This window comes from Pomacea canaliculata, linkage group LG12, assembly GCF_003073045.1.
Source record: "Pomacea canaliculata isolate SZHN2017 linkage group LG12, ASM307304v1, whole genome shotgun sequence".
In the NCBI taxonomy this organism is placed as follows: domain Eukaryota; kingdom Metazoa; phylum Mollusca; class Gastropoda; order Architaenioglossa; family Ampullariidae; genus Pomacea; species Pomacea canaliculata.
The window spans coordinates 12,701,855-12,723,278 of record NC_037601.1 but is presented as its reverse complement, the minus strand read 5'-3'; the positions used below and the strand labels follow the sequence as shown (position 1 = coordinate 12,723,278).

Genomic DNA, 21,424 nt, shown 5'->3' with positions numbered 1-21,424 from the left:
ATAACAACACAAGAGAACGCCTTGCGCGCCGAAAGGTTGCCGGGAATGCAGGCGCCGTGTTTTGAGAGAGTTGAGTGAGTGATTTGTGGAAAGTTTGGGGCCGGAGGAGAGACACAAGCGACGAAGATGTAAAAAAAAAAAAATATACAAAGAAAAAAAAAAACCGGGGAATGGGAGAGAGATAGTGTAGTTCTCCTCCAACTACACCCCTCTCCTCCACAGTCCTCCCAAACTCAACCCATTTTTTTTTTTTTTTTTTTTTGTGTGAGGCTGAAGATAAATTAGTGTTATTTTGTAACGAGCTGAAGCGCGTCAAAATCTGTCAGCATGCGCGCGGGACATGCGCATAAGCTCACGACGGAAGTGATGACGGGAAGAAAATTGTTAGTTAAGCGAGCACATGTGTAAGTCTGTTTGTCCGCCTGTTGGCTTGTCTCTCACATTCTTTGTTTGTCATCCCAACTACTTATTGTGTTCGATATTAGTAAACAAACTTTCAATATTTATTTTTGTGATTTCTTGATGGGAGAGGAAAGATGTGTCATCATCAACCTCTCTGTTTCTTTGCTTTTTAACCTCCAACCCCCTGATCCCCTCCTTCCATTTTCATTGTTTTCTCTCTTTCTCGCTGAATAATATTAATTATTTTAAACATAGAGGTTTCGTGAACATCTCTAAGAAAGGTGTTTATTTTATCTCACCGTCTTGGCACGTTAAACCACTCTACCCCACTTGACACAACGATGAACAGTTAATAAAACTGACGAAAGGTCACGCTCTTTTCTTCGCGTTTGATCCTCGTTATCTTATTCTATCTACTTTCTAGTTCTGTCTTTCATTCTGTTTTGTCCTTTCTGTCAATCTGCGCTCTTATACGATCGTACATCTGCTGGACTGTCAATAAATGGATGCAAATATTTATGCCTTCTTTTATCCCTTATCCTTTTTGTTCGTGTGCTAACCTACTCCCACCTGTGTCAACCAACACCACCTGCTCGCTGGAAGGGAGGGGCTGAGTAAATGGAGGACAACCGACACTCTGTGTTGACTAAACGGGTCTGTGGAGGGTCGGTTACTCTGTTTCTACTGTAAAATGGTTTTTTTTTAATGTCTCCTGGTGTATTCTAAGAGGTTGCTATGAAAGTCTGATGTTTCCTTTTAATAATAGTGTTTGTAAAAACTGTCATTGTCAATGTCTGTCATTGTTTCCTTTTAATGGCATCCTTAAAGTCTGTTATTGTGCTTGATCGGTTGTATTACCAATGTTTGTTGTTGTTGTTGTTTATTGTAATCGTGTCTCTAACATCTGTCAGTGCGTTTCGTGCAATGTTATCAATTTTAAATTCTTGTAATGCCGACTTAAATTGTTTTACCGTTCCTTGTGATCCAGATAACGACAGAGACCTCAAGGAGCGAATCATCAACGTTGAAGACGAGGAAGAGTCATGCTCCAGCTTCAAGGACCACGACTTCGACAACGACGACGACCTCTCGGCGAGCGAGGAGAGCAGCAGACGGCTGATCAGAGACAGATCCCCTTTAAGGGGCAGCAGGGACAAAGGGGAGGGGGGATCGTCACCTTCCTCATCAGAGAAACTGTTGCTGGAAGGAGAAAGGCGAGCTGGGAGAGGCGACGAACACAGTAGTCGGGTACTCGGCTGAGCTCCCACCTCCTGAGGACAGTGCCAGTGAGCGGGGTGGGTGGGGTTGTTGGTGGGATGGGGGCGAGGGAGAGAGACAGAGACTCATCGGCAGACCCTCCGGGGTCCAGCGCACCTGCCCCTTCGTCAGCACCGACGTCGACGAGACCTAAGATCTGGTCCGTGAGCGAGTTCCTCCATCCGACCTCCACCACCGCCTCTTCGTCGTCCTCTTCTGCATCGGTTTCCTCCTCTTCCTCGTCTACGTCATCGTCCAACGTATCGCAAGGGTCGTCCAGCTCGCAGGCCGCCATGATGACAGCGGCGGCCCGGGCGGCCATGATGGCAGCCGCTGGGGACGCAAGGGGCCCTCCAGGGGCCTTCGCCGGGCTGCGTCCATCGACGCTCAACACAGGCTACATCTACCTCCCCCCGGGTGCCTCGGCGGCGTGGGCTGCGGCTGGGGCAAGGTTCGGACATTTAGGAACCTACCCTTTGTCCTTATCTCACACCACTCTCTCCTACCCATACTCCTTGTCGGCGCACACCCCGAGCAAAGCATCCCTGGAAGCTTCGGCTGCCATGCGCGGTCTCAGCGTGGAGGCGCTGCGGGAGGCGCAGTTAGGGGTGGGAGGAAAACTGACTGGCCATGGTCGTCCCAATGGCTCCCTTTTCTCACCTGCTCGTGATATTGACGGAATTCGTGGTCCAGGTGAGTTTTTTTTTTTCAACCTCTTGAGAAACCCATGGTAGAGGTAGCTGGCGAGTGAGTGTTTGTGTCTGTGTGTGTGTGAGAGAGAGAGTGGAAGGGAGAAAAAATACGTTAGTGTTTATTAATTTTGTATTAATTTTGTTAATTAGGTATTAATTTTGAAAAAAAACATATTAAGGAGATTTTACACTTATTTTTATGTCACCGTCCGTCCAAACTGTTTCCAACGATAATACATTCTTGACGACAAGATAGCAGAAGGTCAGTTTGCTAAGTCGACCCGCTGACAGCTGTACATGATGTGTTGCTAATTAGTTAATAAATTATCAGGTCCGCAAAATTTAGTGTGTTAATCATGAGATTCCAATCCAAGCACATGCTACCCAACCATCAAAGCTCTTGATATTTTGGAATCAGTGTTCACACCATGCTGCTTTCGTACTCGACCTTTTATGGGTTTATTCTAACAGAAACACGTTCATTAACTGAATGACAAGTAGAAAAGATTCGTTACAAAAAGTCTGCGATTATTTTCTCGGCGTTTACATCGATTAGGACTGTTTTTCCTTGAAGAACGAGAGCCTCAAATGGAAATGAAACGGATAAGAAACTTCAAGCAGCATGTGTTAGGTCTTTGAGGTGGTTCGCCGGATGCCACATGAAAAGGCGCTGGTCATTGGGATCAGAGAGGAAAGCCCGGCAAACGTTTATCAAGACACAACGACAACATCTGGGACGTCGGTCGGCGAGAAAAAGGAACAACCGTCAAGCCCCGGGACGCAAGCAGGACCTCGTCTCTGGCGCGGGGACCGCCATTGAAGACCGGAAGCAGTTGATCGACGTCTCTGCTAAGGTTGCGCGCGCATCAATGGACGCGGGAGCAGTCGGGCCCGTCTAATTAAGCGGCCCCAAGTTTAAGTGTGCGGCGAGGCGCGGCCCGAGTGACAATTTGTACAAAAGGCCAGGGTCTCGGAGACGTCAGGACAGCAAGCCCGGTACCAGTGGTCACGAAAGCTTGACGCAGGAGTCTTCTAGAAGCAGTCTGGGAGAACTCTGTTTTTTTATTTCCTTCTACCCCTCCTCATACCCACTTCTCCTCACACACTCCATGCCATTCCAGCCACTATCACTCCTCCACCGCCCACCCTCGCCATCGAACTCTCCTCCTTTCACTCCCTTCCTGTCTTTTCCGCCGAATTTTGGTTTCTCGCTCTGCTCAAGATCGCTCGACAGTTCCTTCTCTATTCTCATGGTTGACTTTTACCCTTCATTAGTCCGGCTAAACTTGTTTCGGGTCAAAAGTAATTGACTGTTATTTTCCGATAGCGAGGCTACCACCCACCCTACCTCATCCCCCCCTGAAAAGTTAGGTGGCCTTGATTGGACCTCTCCCCCCTTCTCCTGCTCGAACGAACCCCTGGCCTCTTCTCACCCTAACCCCATGGTGTGTGGCTCAGACTGGGCTGGGGACAGGCAATTACCAGTCATTTAGCGGTACATTCGTCTTCTAGCGCAGCCAGAGCCCGAAGAGCGCGTACGCGACTTCCGCCGCGTCACCCGTGCTCATTTCGCGCGGCTAAGTCGCGGAGGTCGGCGCGGCCGCCGCGCGCCGCGGTTCATTTCCTGCGGACCTGCGATATTGCCTAGTGTCGTGATCCTTGCTGCTGATTGTCCCTGCTTGCCAAACAATGAAGATGACAAGGAGAGCGGTCTGACAAGAGGTGTTCCTTTCTAGCTGCTTAATCCCACCGCAGGAAGACGCGAGATCCAAGCTTCATGCCGCGCGAAAATTGGATATAATTTGTGCAGGCGCCATTAGTATGCCCGGGCACACGCGGCACATCACTAGAACCCCAACGTTGCCGGGGTTCACGATTGGGGGGAAGGGTGGGTAGTGGCTTTGCATTGGGTGTGAACCCACGAGGTGTCTTCAAATCGCAGACAAAGCGAACTCAAAGAAAAAGCATAGTTTTTGTCCCTTTTTCTTCCCTTTTTTCTTCCCCTGGATGGCTCTCTACAGATAACGGATTCAAAAGCAGTCTTGATCTTTTCCTGCGGCTCAGTCACCGCACAGGAGCTGAAATCGAATCAACAGACATCCTTGCACGACTAAATTCTAAGCCCTTCTGGAAATAACACGATACAGTCGCAGAGTTTGGCCTTTATCTCCTCAAGACGTCTACATTCCCCTGAACCTTCATCTTGATTCTGCACGTTCCTCGGGGTCACGTCAGTGGCGCCTCCTTTCGGGCTCGTGTTCGATAACTTCTCTAATCCCTCCACTCTCCACAGAGGCTCTGTATCCGTGTGTATGTGCGTGTGTGAGTGTCGTGGCTTTTCATATCTTCCATCTAACATATTTCCTAAGACAAACAAACCTGAGTTGTAAACAATGTCAGAGATATTTTCTACAGTCTGCTGTCAACAACCCAGAGGTAATTCATCTTAGCCTCCATACTGCTAGGATCCCGGGGAGTCATGGGATAGATGCTGAAGGAAAGGTTGACTGGATAGACAGCGTGCAAAGTTTTAATTTGCAGTGATGACAACAAAACAACAAAACATTCAAGCTGTTTGTTTCTTAGCCCTCGTGCCTGTCGTCGTACAGCAGCTGACAGTCACTAAAACCTATGTGTTTTGTTTTTTTTTTGAGACAGAGACATACATTTTGGGGCTATTTATAACAGATGTGTGCAACGCCTTTGTGAGAGAGAAAGAAAATGGCAGAGAGAGAGAGAGAAAGTCGAGAACACACACAAACACACAGAGATGTAAATCCCGTCGGTGTTTCATAACCAAAGCGACATTTTCCGCTTTTCCGGAGGTAAAATGCAAATAAAGACAAGGACTCGTTTCTTGCGCGGGTCTCCATTGACGTCTAGCAGCCAAACCGGATGTTAAGGACTTGACGGGTGGGATTTCCGGTTGCGCACGCGCAGTTTGTTTTTCTCTGGCGGGACTTTGGGGGCCATCGATTTTTTTGACCCTCTGCGAGGATGACGAAGGCCTGCTGGGAAAGATATAGAAACAATAAGGGGGAGACAAGGCTGTGCGTAATTGTAGTGCGTGTGACTGCAGTTGCAGCTACATCGATGATGATGATGATGATGATGATGATGATGATGATGATGATGATGATGATGATGATGATTATTATTTACATCATGCTAAGGACAAGAAAACTCAATAATTGTTTTTCTGCAAACTTCTGTATTCTAGTACTTTGTCCTTCTCTCTCTCGGGTTAATTAGTGAGTGAGTGAGTAGACTTTGTCTATAGATAGGCTGATGCATGTTTTGTGAGTGCGTATGGGTGTGCGCATGCGCGCATTTTTATAGACACACGTCCTCACTAAATATTAACCTGTCATGTCTTATTAGGACAAATTCTTGCAAAGTCTCAGGTGTAAAAAAAAAGAAAAAAAAAAGAAACAGACACAAATACCCTCCTTCCTTCACACACACAGAGGAGAGAAGCATATTTTCTATACCATGTGACGTGTGCAGAAAGTGTTTGGGAGACGGGAGGAAATACGAAAGTGTGGAGGACAGAGGGATAGGGGAGGGGGATGGATCACTTGTCGACAACACGGAAAATGCTCGGCGATGGAGGCGTGAAAATAAATATTCTGCGCGATTGAAAGCCACTCATGCGCAGAAAATGCCTCAGCTTAGACTCGTCGAGGATTATCGACAAAAGAAAAAAGAGCAACAACAGCTTCCAGACGGCAGTCGTCCAGCTGTTGCCGGGCAGTGTGTCACGCTGTGTCACGCCGTGTCGCGCGTGCTGCCTGAACACCTCCCAGCCATCGTCAGTCAGTTCGCGGGGACTGACGGGATAGTTGTCCAAGGTTCCAATCCTAGCGCTCGTCAAAATTATACAAAAATTAAATATTAAAGAGTGATGTTAATGTTTTTTATTGTCAAAAACAAAATTAACTACTTTCTTATAAACACAGTTGAAGAGTACTGAACAACAACAACAACAACAACAACAACAACAACAACAACAACAATGAGACGCATTTCATCATGTTTATTTTTAGAATAATTTCTGTTTGCTCTTATCCTTTTTAATTGTTTTCCTCTTTGGTCTATCCATTTGTTTATCTGTTTGTCACCCACGACAACACACTGCGCGCGCAATGTTTTTGTCTTCCGTGCACCTAGGAAACCCACTAAAAACTTTCAAATATTCATCTCTGTACGCACGTTCATGCGAAGCCTGGTTTGGACAACTGTTTTATTTGCTGAGAATGAATGAGGGAGAAAAAGGACAAAGTTAACTATTCAACTATTCACAAAACACGCAAAAGACCAATTTCTAAATTACACAGTCAATTGCATAATCAGGCGAATGACAGCATCAACAAGTACCCGATACCCCTTCTCCTTTACAAAAACTGAAACAAAGCGAAGCGGGTGGATGGGGAAGCGGGTTAGAGTGAAAAAGCCTCATTGTATTTATTTAAAAAATTGTAGAAATAAAATATTAAATATTAAACCTAATATAAGAGAAAACAAGACTAAAAACACAAAAACATAAGGAAGAGAGAGGTAAGCAGTTGAAAAAATTATTAAAACCTAACATAATGAATTAAGAAATAAAAGATGGAAACACAACTGTTTATTATTATAAGTACTTTATTCTTCATTTGATTTCCTTGTACACTTTCTTAGTTTAAATAAATATTTTATATATATATAGATATAAACTTTGCTTGAAGCTATAATGTTCTGGATAAGTGTCCTGGAATCAATGATTTTTTTAAAATTAATGAGAAGAGGTCTACTTGTCTACTAAAGTCAGGAGATGGATGTATAAACGCACATTTTTATTCATATTGGGAGGATTTGGGAGGATTCCCACGATTTACAGAAATTCCCTGGTTTGTCTTTGTGATTGAAACAAAAATATTTATTTGTTATCCGTTAGACGTAGAGGACGACGAAAAAGGAGATAAAGAGGAAAGATGTATGAAACAAAAGAAGGAAGAAAGGAGAGAAAACAGAAATCAATACTGGGAGATAGAAGGAAGCATTGTAGTCGATTATTTTCTCGCTGATGCTTTTATGCAAATCGTCTTCCAGACATGCAGTTTGAGAACGATGCACGTGAGCACGCGAAGTTTGCCAGGTCATTTGCATACGCAACACATGCGCACGCCACTCTCGCCAGTGACGTCACCGAGCATGGCGGACCAGATGGACCTTTTGTCATTTCACGATGTTTTCCACACCACACAGTTATTTGCACGCTTGTTTACATTGATGAGAGAAAAAAAATCCTCACAATGATGGGAGGAATACATCTAATATTCGAGCACGGGAAATGGCGGATGTAAAACTTCTGAGAATAAATTAAATAATAAAAAATATTTTTTGACAAATGTTGTGTAGTTTGAAGGTTCTACTCATTGCAACTATTTGTATGGCGTGAAATCACGCGAGTTTGCTAGAGAAACTCGTGAGAGAAAGTCGTGTACCTTTACCTCCACCGGACGTGAAATTAAAGAATTTCATCTGGAATCAGTTGGAGGTGGATGCACGTGATGACCTCACAGAAGGGCAATGGGCGTCGCCATGTTCTAACAAAGGAGGGACAGTGTGTGCTCGGGAGGTGGTGGTGACGGAAGGGAAAGACAAAGAGAATGAAAATGATAATTCTTTGTTGACGAGAGTGATGGTGTAAACAAGTATTGTGCCCCGAGCTCTCTCACTCCGACGATCACTCGACCTGAAATAATTTGTTAAACTTGCAAAATTTGTTAGAAAATAAGAGTGAGTGAGTGATGTAGATTGTCCATTGACAGGTAGTTTCGTTGGGAATTTAGCCGCCATTGTCCTTCTTTCGCTCTGTTGCTCCTTTGGGGAATCTTGTCGGAAGCGATTTTTGTCTCAGAAACCAAAAACCAAATCGGTGTTTGAGACTGGCGCTGAGTCTGTCTGCTAGAAAACCTGGTAAACATAGCAAGATCCTCTGCTCCTGCCTCTTATCACATTACCTATCAATATCCTCAAAAATAAGTCAAAATTAATCAAGAAAGATACGAGGTCAAAATAAGTATGACAAAGAGGTTAAAAAGCGAGAAACAAAAAAATGTAAAAATGCAAGAAAGAAATATAACCGAATGCAACATGGCAGAAAAGAAAAAAAAAAAAGAAAAAAGCGAGGAAAAATGGTGTGAAATTAAGCAAGAAAAACCATAATAAAAGACACACACACGCACTTTTATTTTCTGTCTCATTTAATTCCTTCTTTTCTCTCCTCCTCCTTTCCCTTTTTCCTTGTTCTGTATGGTGTTTTTTCTTCTTTGTGGACAGTGAATCAGTCTACATAAAATAAGTTGTATTACCTCTTTATATTAGGTTGAACATTGCTGTAACATAGAGTTATCTTCCCTTCTTATCTAACAACCGGGACACTTTTCTCCTGTTTCAGCAGTCTCGTCTAGCAGACTGGTCGAATCCAACATCTGAGACGTCCTCCTCACTCACTTCATCATGAGAGTACTCTCCCTTCTCGCCAGTCTCCTCGTCGTTCTGCCAGCCTCTAGTCGTCGTCATCATCCTCTGTGTTATCTTCTTTGTCGTTGTGTCTGTAGTCGTCGCCTCGTGACGTTGCGTGCCCTTCACGACTGTTGGCGGGTTGTACACCAAGTCGACCCGTTGTGCCCGGATGTCTTGGCGTCACGTTTGACTGCTCTCTTTGTCTCTTTTTTTTTTTTCTCTCTCTCTGTTCGTGTGTGCATGAAGACTCTGATGGCGTCCCTCATCACGAAAAACAATTCCTGGGAGCTCGGAAGAGCATGAACTCAACGCGGCGAGTCTGTTGTAACAGGTACGAATGTTTTCATCTCATGATACGAATATTTAGGCTTAAAACATTTTCTTTCTCTATCACTCATTCTAATTTTAAACTTTCAATCCAGTCTTCCAGAAGGGGGCTTGCTTTTATGTTTGTCTCACAAATTGTTGTGCACCTTTCTCTCACTTTTTTTCTCCCGTAAATGTGAAAGACCTCTATACACGAAGGAGAACAATCCTATATCCTCATGACCATAGGGGTAGCGAACTTTGAGTGGCTCACCGTGTGTAGGGTACAATATCTGTAGAACGAAGCGTCCAACCCTACATATAAGTACAAGAACATATAAGTACAAATCAGAAACAATAAAAACTCGGTAAGTCCGCCATGTTTGTGACGTTCCCGACGTAAGGACGTAACCGTTGCTCTGGTCAGGTGGAGGTGGGTGGGAGGAAGGCATACCTGGCGTTTCTATTCATCATCCACTCGAGTTGACACGGCTTAAGCAGGCAGGGTACAACCAGCACATCCAACCCTTCACAAATGCCATAATGGAAGAAGCGGACATGGACAGATACTTCAGCTACTCCAGTTCGTAAAATTTCCAGTCTTCTTCTCAGTTGGGGGTGGGGAGCGGATGAGGGGAAGGGGAAAGACGAGGAAAGGAAGGAGGGGTGAAGAAAGGCGAGGTTTGGCGTCTTAATCACTTTTTTCTCGAAACTCCATTCCAACTCAAGAGCTAAAGATAACTGGTTAGTGTTTACCAAGCCAGGAACTGGAGAACAGGTGAAGTTGTAATGGTTTGCAATCTTATTGTTTTTGGATTTCTGGTCCCAAGCGAAGTTGTCAAGTTTTTGACACCTTTGATTTTCAGTGTCTCATAATTCTTAAAAAAATTAAAAAAAAAAATTCCCCCTTTCTCTCTCTCTCTCTCTCATCCTATCTTTCGTTTCGTGACAAACCATGATTGCGATTCATATATTTATTTTTTTTCTCGAGAAACATGTTCACTTCCTGAATAAATTTTATTACGGTAATACAATGCTGAACACGTTTGGATCGTGAAACAAATTTTCATCAAACCTGTTGCATGGTCTTCCGTTTACTGTGTCCAGATGGAAGCGACTGTCAGATGTCGCCTTGTGTGATAACCACGATAACTAGCAACATTATGTAACAGTTAACGACATACTGTAATTACTGTATTACAGGAAGAAAAAATTACTAGATAAGAATGAACTTCCATTGCTCTCTCTCTCTCTCTCTCTGGGCTTTAAGACTCAACTTTAATCGAGAAAATTGAAAGTCTTCCATCAAGGATGCAACGATAAGGCTAAGCAGCCTGGAGAGAAGCGAACCTGTCTGAGTGGGTCTATCGTATCCTAGCGAGACATACACGCCGAGATCCTCTCACTGTCAACCTGACAAATCGGGGACAGGTGCCAGAGGGGCGCAAGTGGGACGAACCCAACCTGAACAGGCATTTTTGGGGTGGCCAAGTTTGTGGCTTAGTGGCTGGCTGAAGATGTGGAAAGTGCACAAATTGATTTGCTGTCAGCTTCGAAAACGCCGCAGGAGACGAAATGGAGGGAAAACAGAAGAAGTGGGCAGGCGTGTAACAGCAGGGTTCGTGGGTGGGAGCGAGAGAAAGAGAAAGAAAGAGAGAGCGATGGAAGGAGGGAAAAGACTAGGAATTCACCCCCGTTCCTCCTACTTTTGCAAAAGGTCGAGATAGCAAGGTAGTGTGAAGAGGTGAACGAGTGAAAGAGCCAGAGGAGTTGGTAAAAAAGGAAGAAACATTTTATTTTTGTGAAGGAAGGACGAGAACATAAATGAAAGAGACAGAAAGACAAACAGAAGAGAACGAATTAAAAATAAGCAAAAAAGGGAAATATATGTTTGAAAAGGAGAGAAATAAGAACTTAAAATATTAGAAAAGAAGTGATAGAAAACAGAAATTAATGCACGAGAGACGCAGACAACAATATCCCGCTAAGACATAAGAATTAAAGGCTCAGGTGAAAGAGTTTGTTTATTTGTACACCTTAAAGAAACCTTCTCTATCCGAGGAGGTTATTCTCTCGTAATATTACTGCCCTGCACTGAGAGGCTGGTAGTAAAGGCCAGGAGGGGGTGGGACAGCTGGAGCCACACAGTACACGATGCTCGTGTCGTTGGTCAAGTCGCCCGATTATCATAGCGCGCGCTTTGATGTGCCGCCGACCAACAGCGCGTGAAGGTGTAATGTTTTCCACCTTGCAATAATCTGCCCATGTGGCGGCGGACACCGCTGTGATTACTTATCTACTCCACGCTTTATGGTGGCGCTCGATTTATTTCACAGTATTGTCCTTCTTCCTGGCAATGTTCCCTCCATCTCTCTCTCACACACACCTCCCTTTCCGCGGTCTGCCAATCTGTCTTCGCAAACCGCCTCAAGGGCACGCGACGGATTACCAGGTCTTTATCTGCCTAACGACTTGGTTTATACCTGGCATTCCTGGCAGGTGTCGCTAGGTGTGTTCAGTTAAAAGCCCAGACGCCGAAGACGGCCCGGCTAGAGTATTGGTCACATCTCCACCTCTGTCTTCCCCCCACCCAAGTCACGTGCTCCCCTTCTCCTCGCCCCCTCTTCCCAACCAACTTTATCTTCTCGCAACGAGAGGTCATGTCTGAATTTGTTGTTTGTTTGGTATTCATCTCTTCTCATCTGGTCATCTTTTTCGTATCGAGACAGGTAAGCCTTTTTATGTTGAAAATAACTGCGTTCTATGTTTCTGAAAAAAATGTCTTGAGCCATCCTCTTTATAATGAAAAAGAAAGAGTTGTGTAGAGTACTGTTGATGTGCATCAAAGCTGTCGATAGGTCAATATAATTTCCTATTTACTGACACGAGCCTTATCTATGTCATGAGTGACTACGACACGAGTGTAAAAACACTGGAAATGTAGAAACACTCATAATCCCCCCAGAAGTGCTCCAACATACCTTGGCACGAGAATCCACCCAGAGCGCTTGGTTGGGGCTTGTCTGGAATTCACGACAGAAGAGCGTCTTTCAAAGAAAACACGAAACCTTTGACCCTCGGCAAGCATCCAAGAGTACTTCCCTCCTGATAGGAAAGAGGCGCAGTGAACCCGTTTGTAGTATTTGTGAACAAAATAACTCTTCTAAATCTTGAATACTTGCTTATCTCCATTTCCATCCCCTCCCTGCTCGTCTTCCTTTGTCCCAATCCATCATCCCCAACCTACCCCTGATCGCCAAAGCGATGGTCAGTCTCACCCAAACAGTATCTGCAGTAAAAGCATTCAAAGACCCTTGGATAGATTGTTTTTGTCAGGTTGATTGAATCCATCCCTTTCTAAGTTGGAGTTGCTATTTTTGCATGTGTAAGTGTGTGCGTACCATGGTGTGACATGTGTCCGTGTGTGTGCACAGTTTCAGCTGAGGCTCTTCCCTCACAGTAACTGCTTGCCTCTCTAATTTTCTCGTCTTCCGATTTTACTAAACTGATACGTTAAGGTAATATTATTAGTCTTCATGTTTCCAGTACTCTTTTAAAAAACACTTTCACTTATGATTAATTGTCGTTATTAAAGTATCAATAGTATTTTTTCATTTTACTTTGATCAGTCTGTTTTTCTTTTCCTCAGACTTCGCCGCTCGGTTCCAGGAGGCAAACATTGGCTAATCGTGAAAATGTCTTCAACACCGACCACCGGACACCGACACTGAGAGAGAGAACTTAAGGGTCTTTCATTTCAAAATCCAAAGACTGGGTTAAGACGATCAAAGACATCAGAAGAACCTATATTTTTGATGAAGAGATGATGGAAGGAGGGATGAAGGGGGCAAAAACAAAAAATCACAGACATAAAGAACAAACTAATGTTGTGTATGTTCGTGAGTGCACGCATGCATGTGATTGTATACAAATGTTTTCAAATTTAAAATGAGGGAAAAAACCCCGAAAAGAGGATCGTCGTTTCTGAAATTCTTATCGTCGCAGCCCTTGTGGCCCCTGTCTCAGATCCTCATCTGGACGTCTCATGCTGTTGTACATAGTTGCCTCCATTCGCAGACCAGACATTCAGGTGTGTCGGATGTGAGCACCTCCAAAGCACGCCCTAACTACGTCACTGTACGTTGATGCCAGGATGCTTCATCCAACCTTTCCCGGCGCACCACTCACGCTTTCGCACTCATCATGGCTGATGTGTCAACAACTGTGTCCTGTCCTTGTGTAAAGCTGGAAGAAAGTCGGGAGAAAGAAGAACTTCTGACACTACAAATCCAACGACGTCTTTCTACTGTAGTAGACATTGGAAGACAGAGCGATCATCAGGAGACCGAAAATAAATAAAAAAATAAACAAAACTGAGATAGACAAAGACAGAAACAATACCATGTCTCACTCACTCTGTTATAATGTCTATATTTGATGTTGTCTGATTACAAAAAAGTACTTTGGTAAACACAAATCTGGCATCTGCCTTCAGGTGTGGTCCAGATTCGATGTGACTGCTTGCAGAAAAAAATATCATTTGTGTGAATTTGTTTGTAGCTTTCACTTTTGCCTGGAAAATGTTTCTAATAGCTGACTTTGTCGCCTGCGACATCTCTGTGAGATGTTAGTCGAGTTCTGAATGTGTGGAGTGAGAATGAAAGACGACTGCGACTCCATCATGATGTCACGCTCGGGTTTACTTTTCGTTAGAAACACGTGTGTTTGGTGAATTAGTTAATATTCAGTGGTCTCTACTGTGCACATGCTGTTGTTGATGTTTTCTTTTTGTGTTGGAACAAAGACAAGACAACACTGACTTCTTCATCTGTAGTAGCACAACTGATGAAACTCGGATATCGCAAAGATTCCCTTGCCCCCCTTTAAACCCAAGATATTAAAGTCATTTCAATAAACTCCTTCTGAAACCTGAAATTCCTTATTCTGTTGAAAGTTATGTTGAATACATTTCCTCTCATGTTCACCATCGACTCCAAAATGTTGCACACGGTTTACGCAAAATCAAAAATCAAATATTTATCTTCGTGAAAATTTACACTTACTGTGTTAAAAAAAAAGTTCTATTACACGATCGTTTGTCCATCTATGAGTTCATCCTCAGTTCCATACTTCCCGACAGCCTTTGCATCTTACCTGTCGTCCGTCTCGCATGGTCCTCGCTTAATAAGTTCAAAGCCACTGGAGGACTCTCAACTCCATCATGTTCGGACTGAAACCAATGAAACTTTCATCCAATTAACAATTGAAAATTATTTAAATGTATCTAATTATTTTTTTTTTTACTCATCTCTCTTCTAGAGCTGTCTCTGACTCCAATGACTAATTGCTTCAGAAACTCTCGCAGTGGACAGACTCACTTGTGTTGGTCGGGTGGATCGTGAAAAAACAGCTTCCATAGTGCGAGCCATTTATTTCTTGACAGTCGTCACTCTTTGTTTGTTTATTTGCTTGTTTTCTTTGTTTGTTTGTGTCTTTCTTAATTTTTGCATTTAATCTGTTTTGATTGTTTGCTTGTTTCTATCTTTTTTGTTTATTTGTTTGTTTCTTTTTTAATTTGTAGTTTCTTTGTTCTTTTCTTCTTTCTTTTCGTTTCTTTTTTTTTCTTCTTCTTTTGAAGGCAGTACAGATAAATATTTGCTATTATTGTCCTAAAGTTATGTCGCGGTGCAACTTCACGAAGCACCTCTTCATGTCATGTCTTGCTTATACTAAGTGTTATTCGTGATAGAGAGGAGGGTGGATACTAAGTCCTAATTGCATTGGCCAATAAAAATCGTGAGCTTCTCACTTTGCTGAAGACGAGAAAAAACACACCTCTATAACCGACTCGCACTCAAACTACACACTCGCATTTCGCTACCAGTCCAAGATAAATGTAAAATAAATTACAATTTACACTAGCCAGAGTCTGATCAGTTCATACCACTGAAAGGCTAACAAGAAACCCAAAGCAGCATCATGAAAAATAAAATAATAAAATAATAATAATAATAATTGTTTTTGACACACGTTTTTTGTTGTTTTGTTGAAAGGGTATTTCTTTTCACAAATTTTTTGCATCGTGGGAGTTTTAACTCTCCAGAAAGGTGCGTCAATCATGAACAAAGTGTGATACAGGATTGAATGGCTTCATGTCAGTGTTCACCACACAACTCTTTCTCTGTTATCTGTGAGTAGTGTTGTCGTTTGTGTTGTTTCCTTCTCAATAAGAACAATGAAGGAGAGGTCAAGGATATTGTCAAAGGGCAAAGTTCTGAGTGAAATATATCGTCGTCAAATGTTATCACCAGATACTTGTTTATTGTCTCTTCACCTATGGACGCATAGAAGAAGAATGCGTCTCTCTCTCTTTCTCTCTCTCTCTTGCTTTCTTCCTGCTGGTCTGCGTTGCCCCGCAATAATATTTTTATAAAAGGAAACTCCCTAGACTTTTAAAAAAGGAACTTATTTTGTCCTTTGAGCTTATATTTGAAAAAATAAGTTCTGAGTAAAAACTGAGAGCTTTATGCTTTATGAAGTTTCTCTGGGGAGGGATATTTGTCATCATGGAGGTTTCATTTAATGTCATTCTTTTATTCATTCTTTTTGTCTATTTGCGTTACTGAATATATAGATGCCCCTTGTCCCGTCTGTTTCTTCGGTATTTCATTCTTTCATTTGTGTATTGGTTTAAAAATTTGATAAATAAATAAACAGTTAATAAGTTTATTATTTCACTCATAATTCCTTCCTGCTTTACTCCCTTCCTTTTTCTTTTATTTCTAAACTGTTTCTAGCACGTCGTTGTAATCTGATGACTCAGCAATATTGCAAAACAGAGGAAAACAACCGGAGATTGGATACAAGTCGCTTCATTAATTTAATTATTTTGTTTAGGGAAAAATAACTGAACACTGCTCAAAAATAACGACTAAACTAGCCTCTTACAGCGTGATCAACAACACATACATCATGCCCCTTTTATTGCTCGAAAGATTTTCATTTCCATGAAAGAATTTCAGAGGCTAAATTTCCTTTTAAATGTTTTATTACCTTCCCTAAGCGTGATAAAATAGCTTTTATGATTAGAGTAAGAACAGCTACTGAAATGGTTTGCCCGGTGTCTTGGTTGCGAAGACACACAGCCTTCCTGCTGAGACATGGGCAGTGCAGAGAAATAAAGATGTTGTGATGATCATATTTACAGAATTCAAAGCAGGGTGATGGTGACAGCCTGCACAGAGTATAGGAGAAGTAGACGACAGTCTGGTGTGCAGGTGAGAAGACAGCGCCTGTGTGGACGTCTACCCAGTCTACCTGGTACTTTACCTTTATTTCATTTTTTCAGCATCCGCCAATCTCTCCCTTCATTAGCGGAGACTGCTCTTTTTTTTAAATGTTTGTAGGATATTGTTTCCCTCTCCAGAGCGTGTTCCCATGTCACGTGTGCTCAGATGTACATCTACTGTGTGGCAAGGGATCCGGGCTTTGTGCCCATATACCTCGTTGACGGATGTGACGTCAGTCAATACAACAGTCGGGTCTTTTGTGTTCAGCTTTGGTCAAGTCTGCCAACTGCTTTTAATTTAATTCTATTTCTTCCGGCATCTACCTCCTACCCTCCTACCACCCGTCCTTCGTACAGCTTGCGATGTAGGTGTCCGGTGGGGTTAGGTACCCAGAGAGAAAGGCACAGGTATAAAGCTACTAAACACCTAAACATATTTTAAAATGAAAAAGAAGACCATCAGGATATTTCTATCAATTAATATGAAATGATGGATTGAATATCCGTTTTAAAAGAAACCTGTCCATAAAATCGCACTCTTTCTATTTTCTGTCACTTCTATTTGGCTCCTCCTGGCCCTAGCGCAGCTAGTAAAACAGAAGGTAGTACTAGATGCATGCTATAAGTCTTGGATGTGTGCAGAAAGTGAAGATGGTCGTTTCTTTTTATTTTAGTTTCATTCTCTCTCTCTGTGTGGACCAGAATGTGTTACCATCTACATCAACCACACAGTCACACCGCTCACTGCTCAGTGGCACGAATGTGACATACTTGTTTTCGATGAACGTTTGGCATACACAGGGACAAAAGCAGCTGTGACCGTATCCTGTTCTGGCCTAGACGATGGCACTATGAACATTAAAATATATTTGCATTTCTTAAAAGTAAAGAAAAGGTGAAGAAACTGTCTTTAGTCCTCTCTTCACCGCTCTTGCAATCACTTTTCAACGTTTTTGCTGTCCTGCACTTTCAAAAAATGTTTTTGTTCTGTCTATGACATTATTATAACTGTCCCCTTGAAAAAAAGAAATAAAAGGTGTATCATTCTTTTTTAGTTCCTTTGTCTCGTCTTGCGTTTTCCCTTCTCTCCTGATGTGTCTGTCTTCAAATATCATTCTCCTTCACCCGCCTCCTTAATCTTTTCTAATTATTTTTATTCCACTCCCCTCACACCTTAATCGACATGTTTTTTCACTCGTATTTGTTTGTCTAAAAATTACTGCGTGCAACAAGAGGTGATTGATTCATTAGTCATTTGGATTCCATGTCTTATGTTTACGTGTGTTTATATTCACTCCGAAACTTTTGTACATATTTGTGCACTAATATTGTGTTGAGAAATACAGCAACTGATCAAAGAAATCTGCATTTCGTACACATTTTCTTCTCTTTCTTTGTATTTTCAAAGTCATGGCGAGAAAGAGCTGCTGTGTGTGTATGTGTGTGTGTTTGAAAGTGTGATTCCTTATTGCTTCAAGAGCATAGTTCCAGCAAGAGTGGGAACATTTATCAAAGAAATTACAACGCAGAGAAAGAGAGAGAAAAAGAGAGAGAGAAAGAGAGAGAACAAAAAGAATAAAAACTGTGAGATCAGCACACATTAAACAGCCAAAATACATTAGGGAAAGAGAGGGAAAATGTATTTATGCGGATAAAAGACTTTCTCTAAGTCCATTATTCCCTTCATCACCTGAGTGAATAAAAGAAACCTACGCAGAGTACAGGACGTGTAATCAAGAACGATCATCCCTGTCATTATACTCACACTCACTCCTGCATCTCGCACCCCCTTCCACCACCCCTGCTGTCTCGCTCAGCCATTAATCCAACCCTCTTTCCGCCTTCATTGAGTTCTGACCACTGCAAACGCTCCTAAATCCCATTCAGGTCCGTCTACAGTTGAAAGCTGTCACCAAATGTTCCTCTCTCCCATTAGAGTGGCCTGCCTGCCCATGCGGGTTATCGCCGTTAGCGAGAGGCCACGAGACCGGGACCCCAGCAGCGACATGGCCGCCGCCGCTGTGTGACGTCAGCGTTGAGCCAGCTTTCGCCGGTGAGGAGGAGCCACGCACAACTCACCCAGTCGAAAAGCATGGATGGCCCTTCATTTACCTGTCGAAGAGACTAATTATGAATCCAGACATCAGAATGCGATGTCTGTAGATTGCCCTCGATGACATCTTGGGATAACTGTTTCTGCTAAATAAATAACATGAAAAAATAACTAAAGAATGTTTTTGTTCTCGTAAGCATTATATTTTTTGTAGTTAATATGATGCAGAAAAAATCAATAAGATATATAGTACCATAGCCAATAATATTATTAACTTTCAAGGCATAGCATGCTTCGGCCAATGTCCACCATGAGGGAATATTCCTGGTTTGTATGTATAAATACAATGCTGACACCAGAGACACTCTAAACTCTGAACAAGCTGTTTTGGTCGGTTGGATGGTTAGGATAGGACTGTACTGTAGAGTGGGAAGGAATCATCGAGGGAGGAAACAAAAAAAAAACAAAAAAGAAAAAAAATGTGGTCAGGGATGTGGAAAAGTTCCATACAGAAAGTGTTTCTGGGACGGTATGTGAACCCAATAACAAATGTGAACCTTCCCTGGTGGACTGGTGCAAGGGAAGTGCTTTCACCGCCGCGCAACAAGGACCCGGATGAGTCAACAGTTGCACGGGGACAGCTCACACGTCTGTGAAAGTTTTGGTAAGACTGTTGCCCTGCTTTGAAAGTCAACAACACTCATCCCTTCTCTACTCCAGCCTTTGGTATTACTTTGCTTGGATAAAGGTAATAAGCAAATGGTCACGGTCATGACACAGCAAGAAAGTCATCATCCTCATCATCTTCTTCATCCTCCTCCTCATCTTTTAAATCAGTTCTTAACTTTGTAGTCTTATGCAGGAAATGAACCAGTCCACTCGTTACCAAACTTTTTATAAACATCTATTTATTCAAAAATACATGTACACACTTTGCTTCCATGTTTCAGGAACATTTTGCTTAGTTTCTGTACACACATTTATTTGCATTTCTCTTCATTGAAGAAGTGAATAATCGATGTTTAAGTATGTAAGAAAGTGTTGTGAGAAAAAGGTTGAATTTTAATTAAAGACTAACGTTAGTTCGAAAGGAAGGATGTATTTAAACTGGTTAATGAAAGGTTGTTTAAAGTGACAATGATTTCCCATCTGATTTCCCCAATGTTTCCCTAATTTATCGATAAAATGTTGATCAGGTTCACTGTTTCTTTAGACACAATACTTTTGTAATAGTGATGGATCCGAGATTGATAATTCATAGACACTACAGATAAAAAAGTTAGTTTCATGCAATGATAACTGAGCAGCGATATCTTTGGAGATGGTTCTTTTGATACATAAAACTCAAACGAATAGGGAAAAACATTTCATACTTTAGGAAATTGATTTTTAAACACATTTCAATTCTAATATTTATATATATATATATTCTAATATTTATGTTTATTGTGCAGAAGAAGGTTTAGGTAATGCGCAATCAGTCACATAAACATGTCCTGATGATCCACTTTGTTGATGTTAGACAATACCACATATTTCACACAATTCATTGCATAATAAATTAATCACTTAATATATACGAACTAAATTCATATTATTGTATCAGATTGTTTCCTTAAGAGTGGCATTGACTATGAAAAGGTTTCGACAAGATTTTAAAAAAATAATTACAAGGTAGCCGTTTCTTATATTTCTTTTCCAAAAATTCCGAACAAGAATTTTTCAGATTACTATCTTATCTGTCCTGCTAAATGTTCTTTTACTCCCAAGGGACCAAAACTATTGTAAAATTAATGGTTCTCAAAAGAATCAACGGTACTTTATAAAATTCATTTTTTCTATATTTTCATAAATTTTAAAACGAAGTAAAATTTTAAAAGTACTTTTCCAAGTAAAGATTAAGTCAGGTGTATTAAAAATGCACAATTTCCTAGGAGATATTATATACGTGTATATTTTAATCTTTTTTTCAAAAACGGTCTTTACATCGAAAATTCCAAGAATCGGGAGAAAAGCCAATTGACTTTCCAAAATCACTGATATTTTTCAGCTTAAATTTTTAAAAAGAACTCCAAACAAACAATGTAATTAATTTTATTTAATGTCACAGGAACAGAAAACCATGATAATGAATATAGTTAGAAACCGTTACGTGATATAGGTATAGTATAGTCATCTGGTGCTAAAAATTCTACTCGGTTGCTAATAGAACAAAAGGAAGTTCAGAAAGACAACATAGAAACATTTTTGATAAAGCTACGAGAATAAAAAGTAATCTTTTGAATCCAACTTATTGAAAAGTTTTACTGACGCGATCAAGTCCCTAGCAATATTCTTTAATTTTCTTTCTAAAATATCTTCTTGTCTATTTAAAACTAAAGATGAAAACTAAGAAAGGGCAACTGCAAATCTGAAATCAGACAATAAATAATGTAGATACATGGTCAATTTTGCTAAACCGTTCCCCCATATTTTCCTTATTTTTCTACTTACTACCATTGTTTTTCTTAAAAAAAGATAGAAGCTTTAATAATTTATTTTGAAAACTAGAAAATACAATGAAATCACACTGTCGTCTTTGAGAGCTTTTTAAATTAACTGTGTATTAAAATATTAAACCTGATTCCCACACTGTGAAACAAATGTCGGTGTGAAGTCTTTCTAAATCGCAAGTTTATCTCAGCATATTCTTTCCGTACATTTTTCATGTTCAAGAATATGAGAAGAATATTCAAGCAATATGAGCCTAATATTTAAACACGCCATTAATCTTGGAAACACAGCTTTCGCAGCCCCTGACTCTATCATAAAACCCAGCAATGAAGACCAAATGTCGAAACATGAATTACAAACTACACAGGAGGCCCCACATCATTGCTAAAACAATAAATACAGACAAAATACTCAGCGGTTAGG

At 41.5% G+C, this 21,424-nt stretch overlaps 1 protein-coding gene across 1 annotated transcript in view; it reads left to right on the top strand.

Moving 5' to 3' along the window:
• LOC112577076 (iroquois-class homeodomain protein IRX-3-like) overlaps nt 1-14,102 on the top strand; it is a 39,265-nt gene extending 25,163 nt beyond the window's left edge. Inside the window, 4 exon segments of the mRNA XM_025259997.1 lie at nt 1,391-1,657; nt 1,660-2,352; nt 8,794-9,192; nt 12,817-14,102. Of these exon segments, the coding sequence (XP_025115782.1) occupies nt 1,391-1,657; nt 1,660-2,352; nt 8,794-8,831 (998 nt within the window). The 3' untranslated portion in view covers nt 8,832-9,192; nt 12,817-14,102.
• The last annotated feature ends 7,322 nt before the right edge of the window (nt 14,103-21,424 follow it).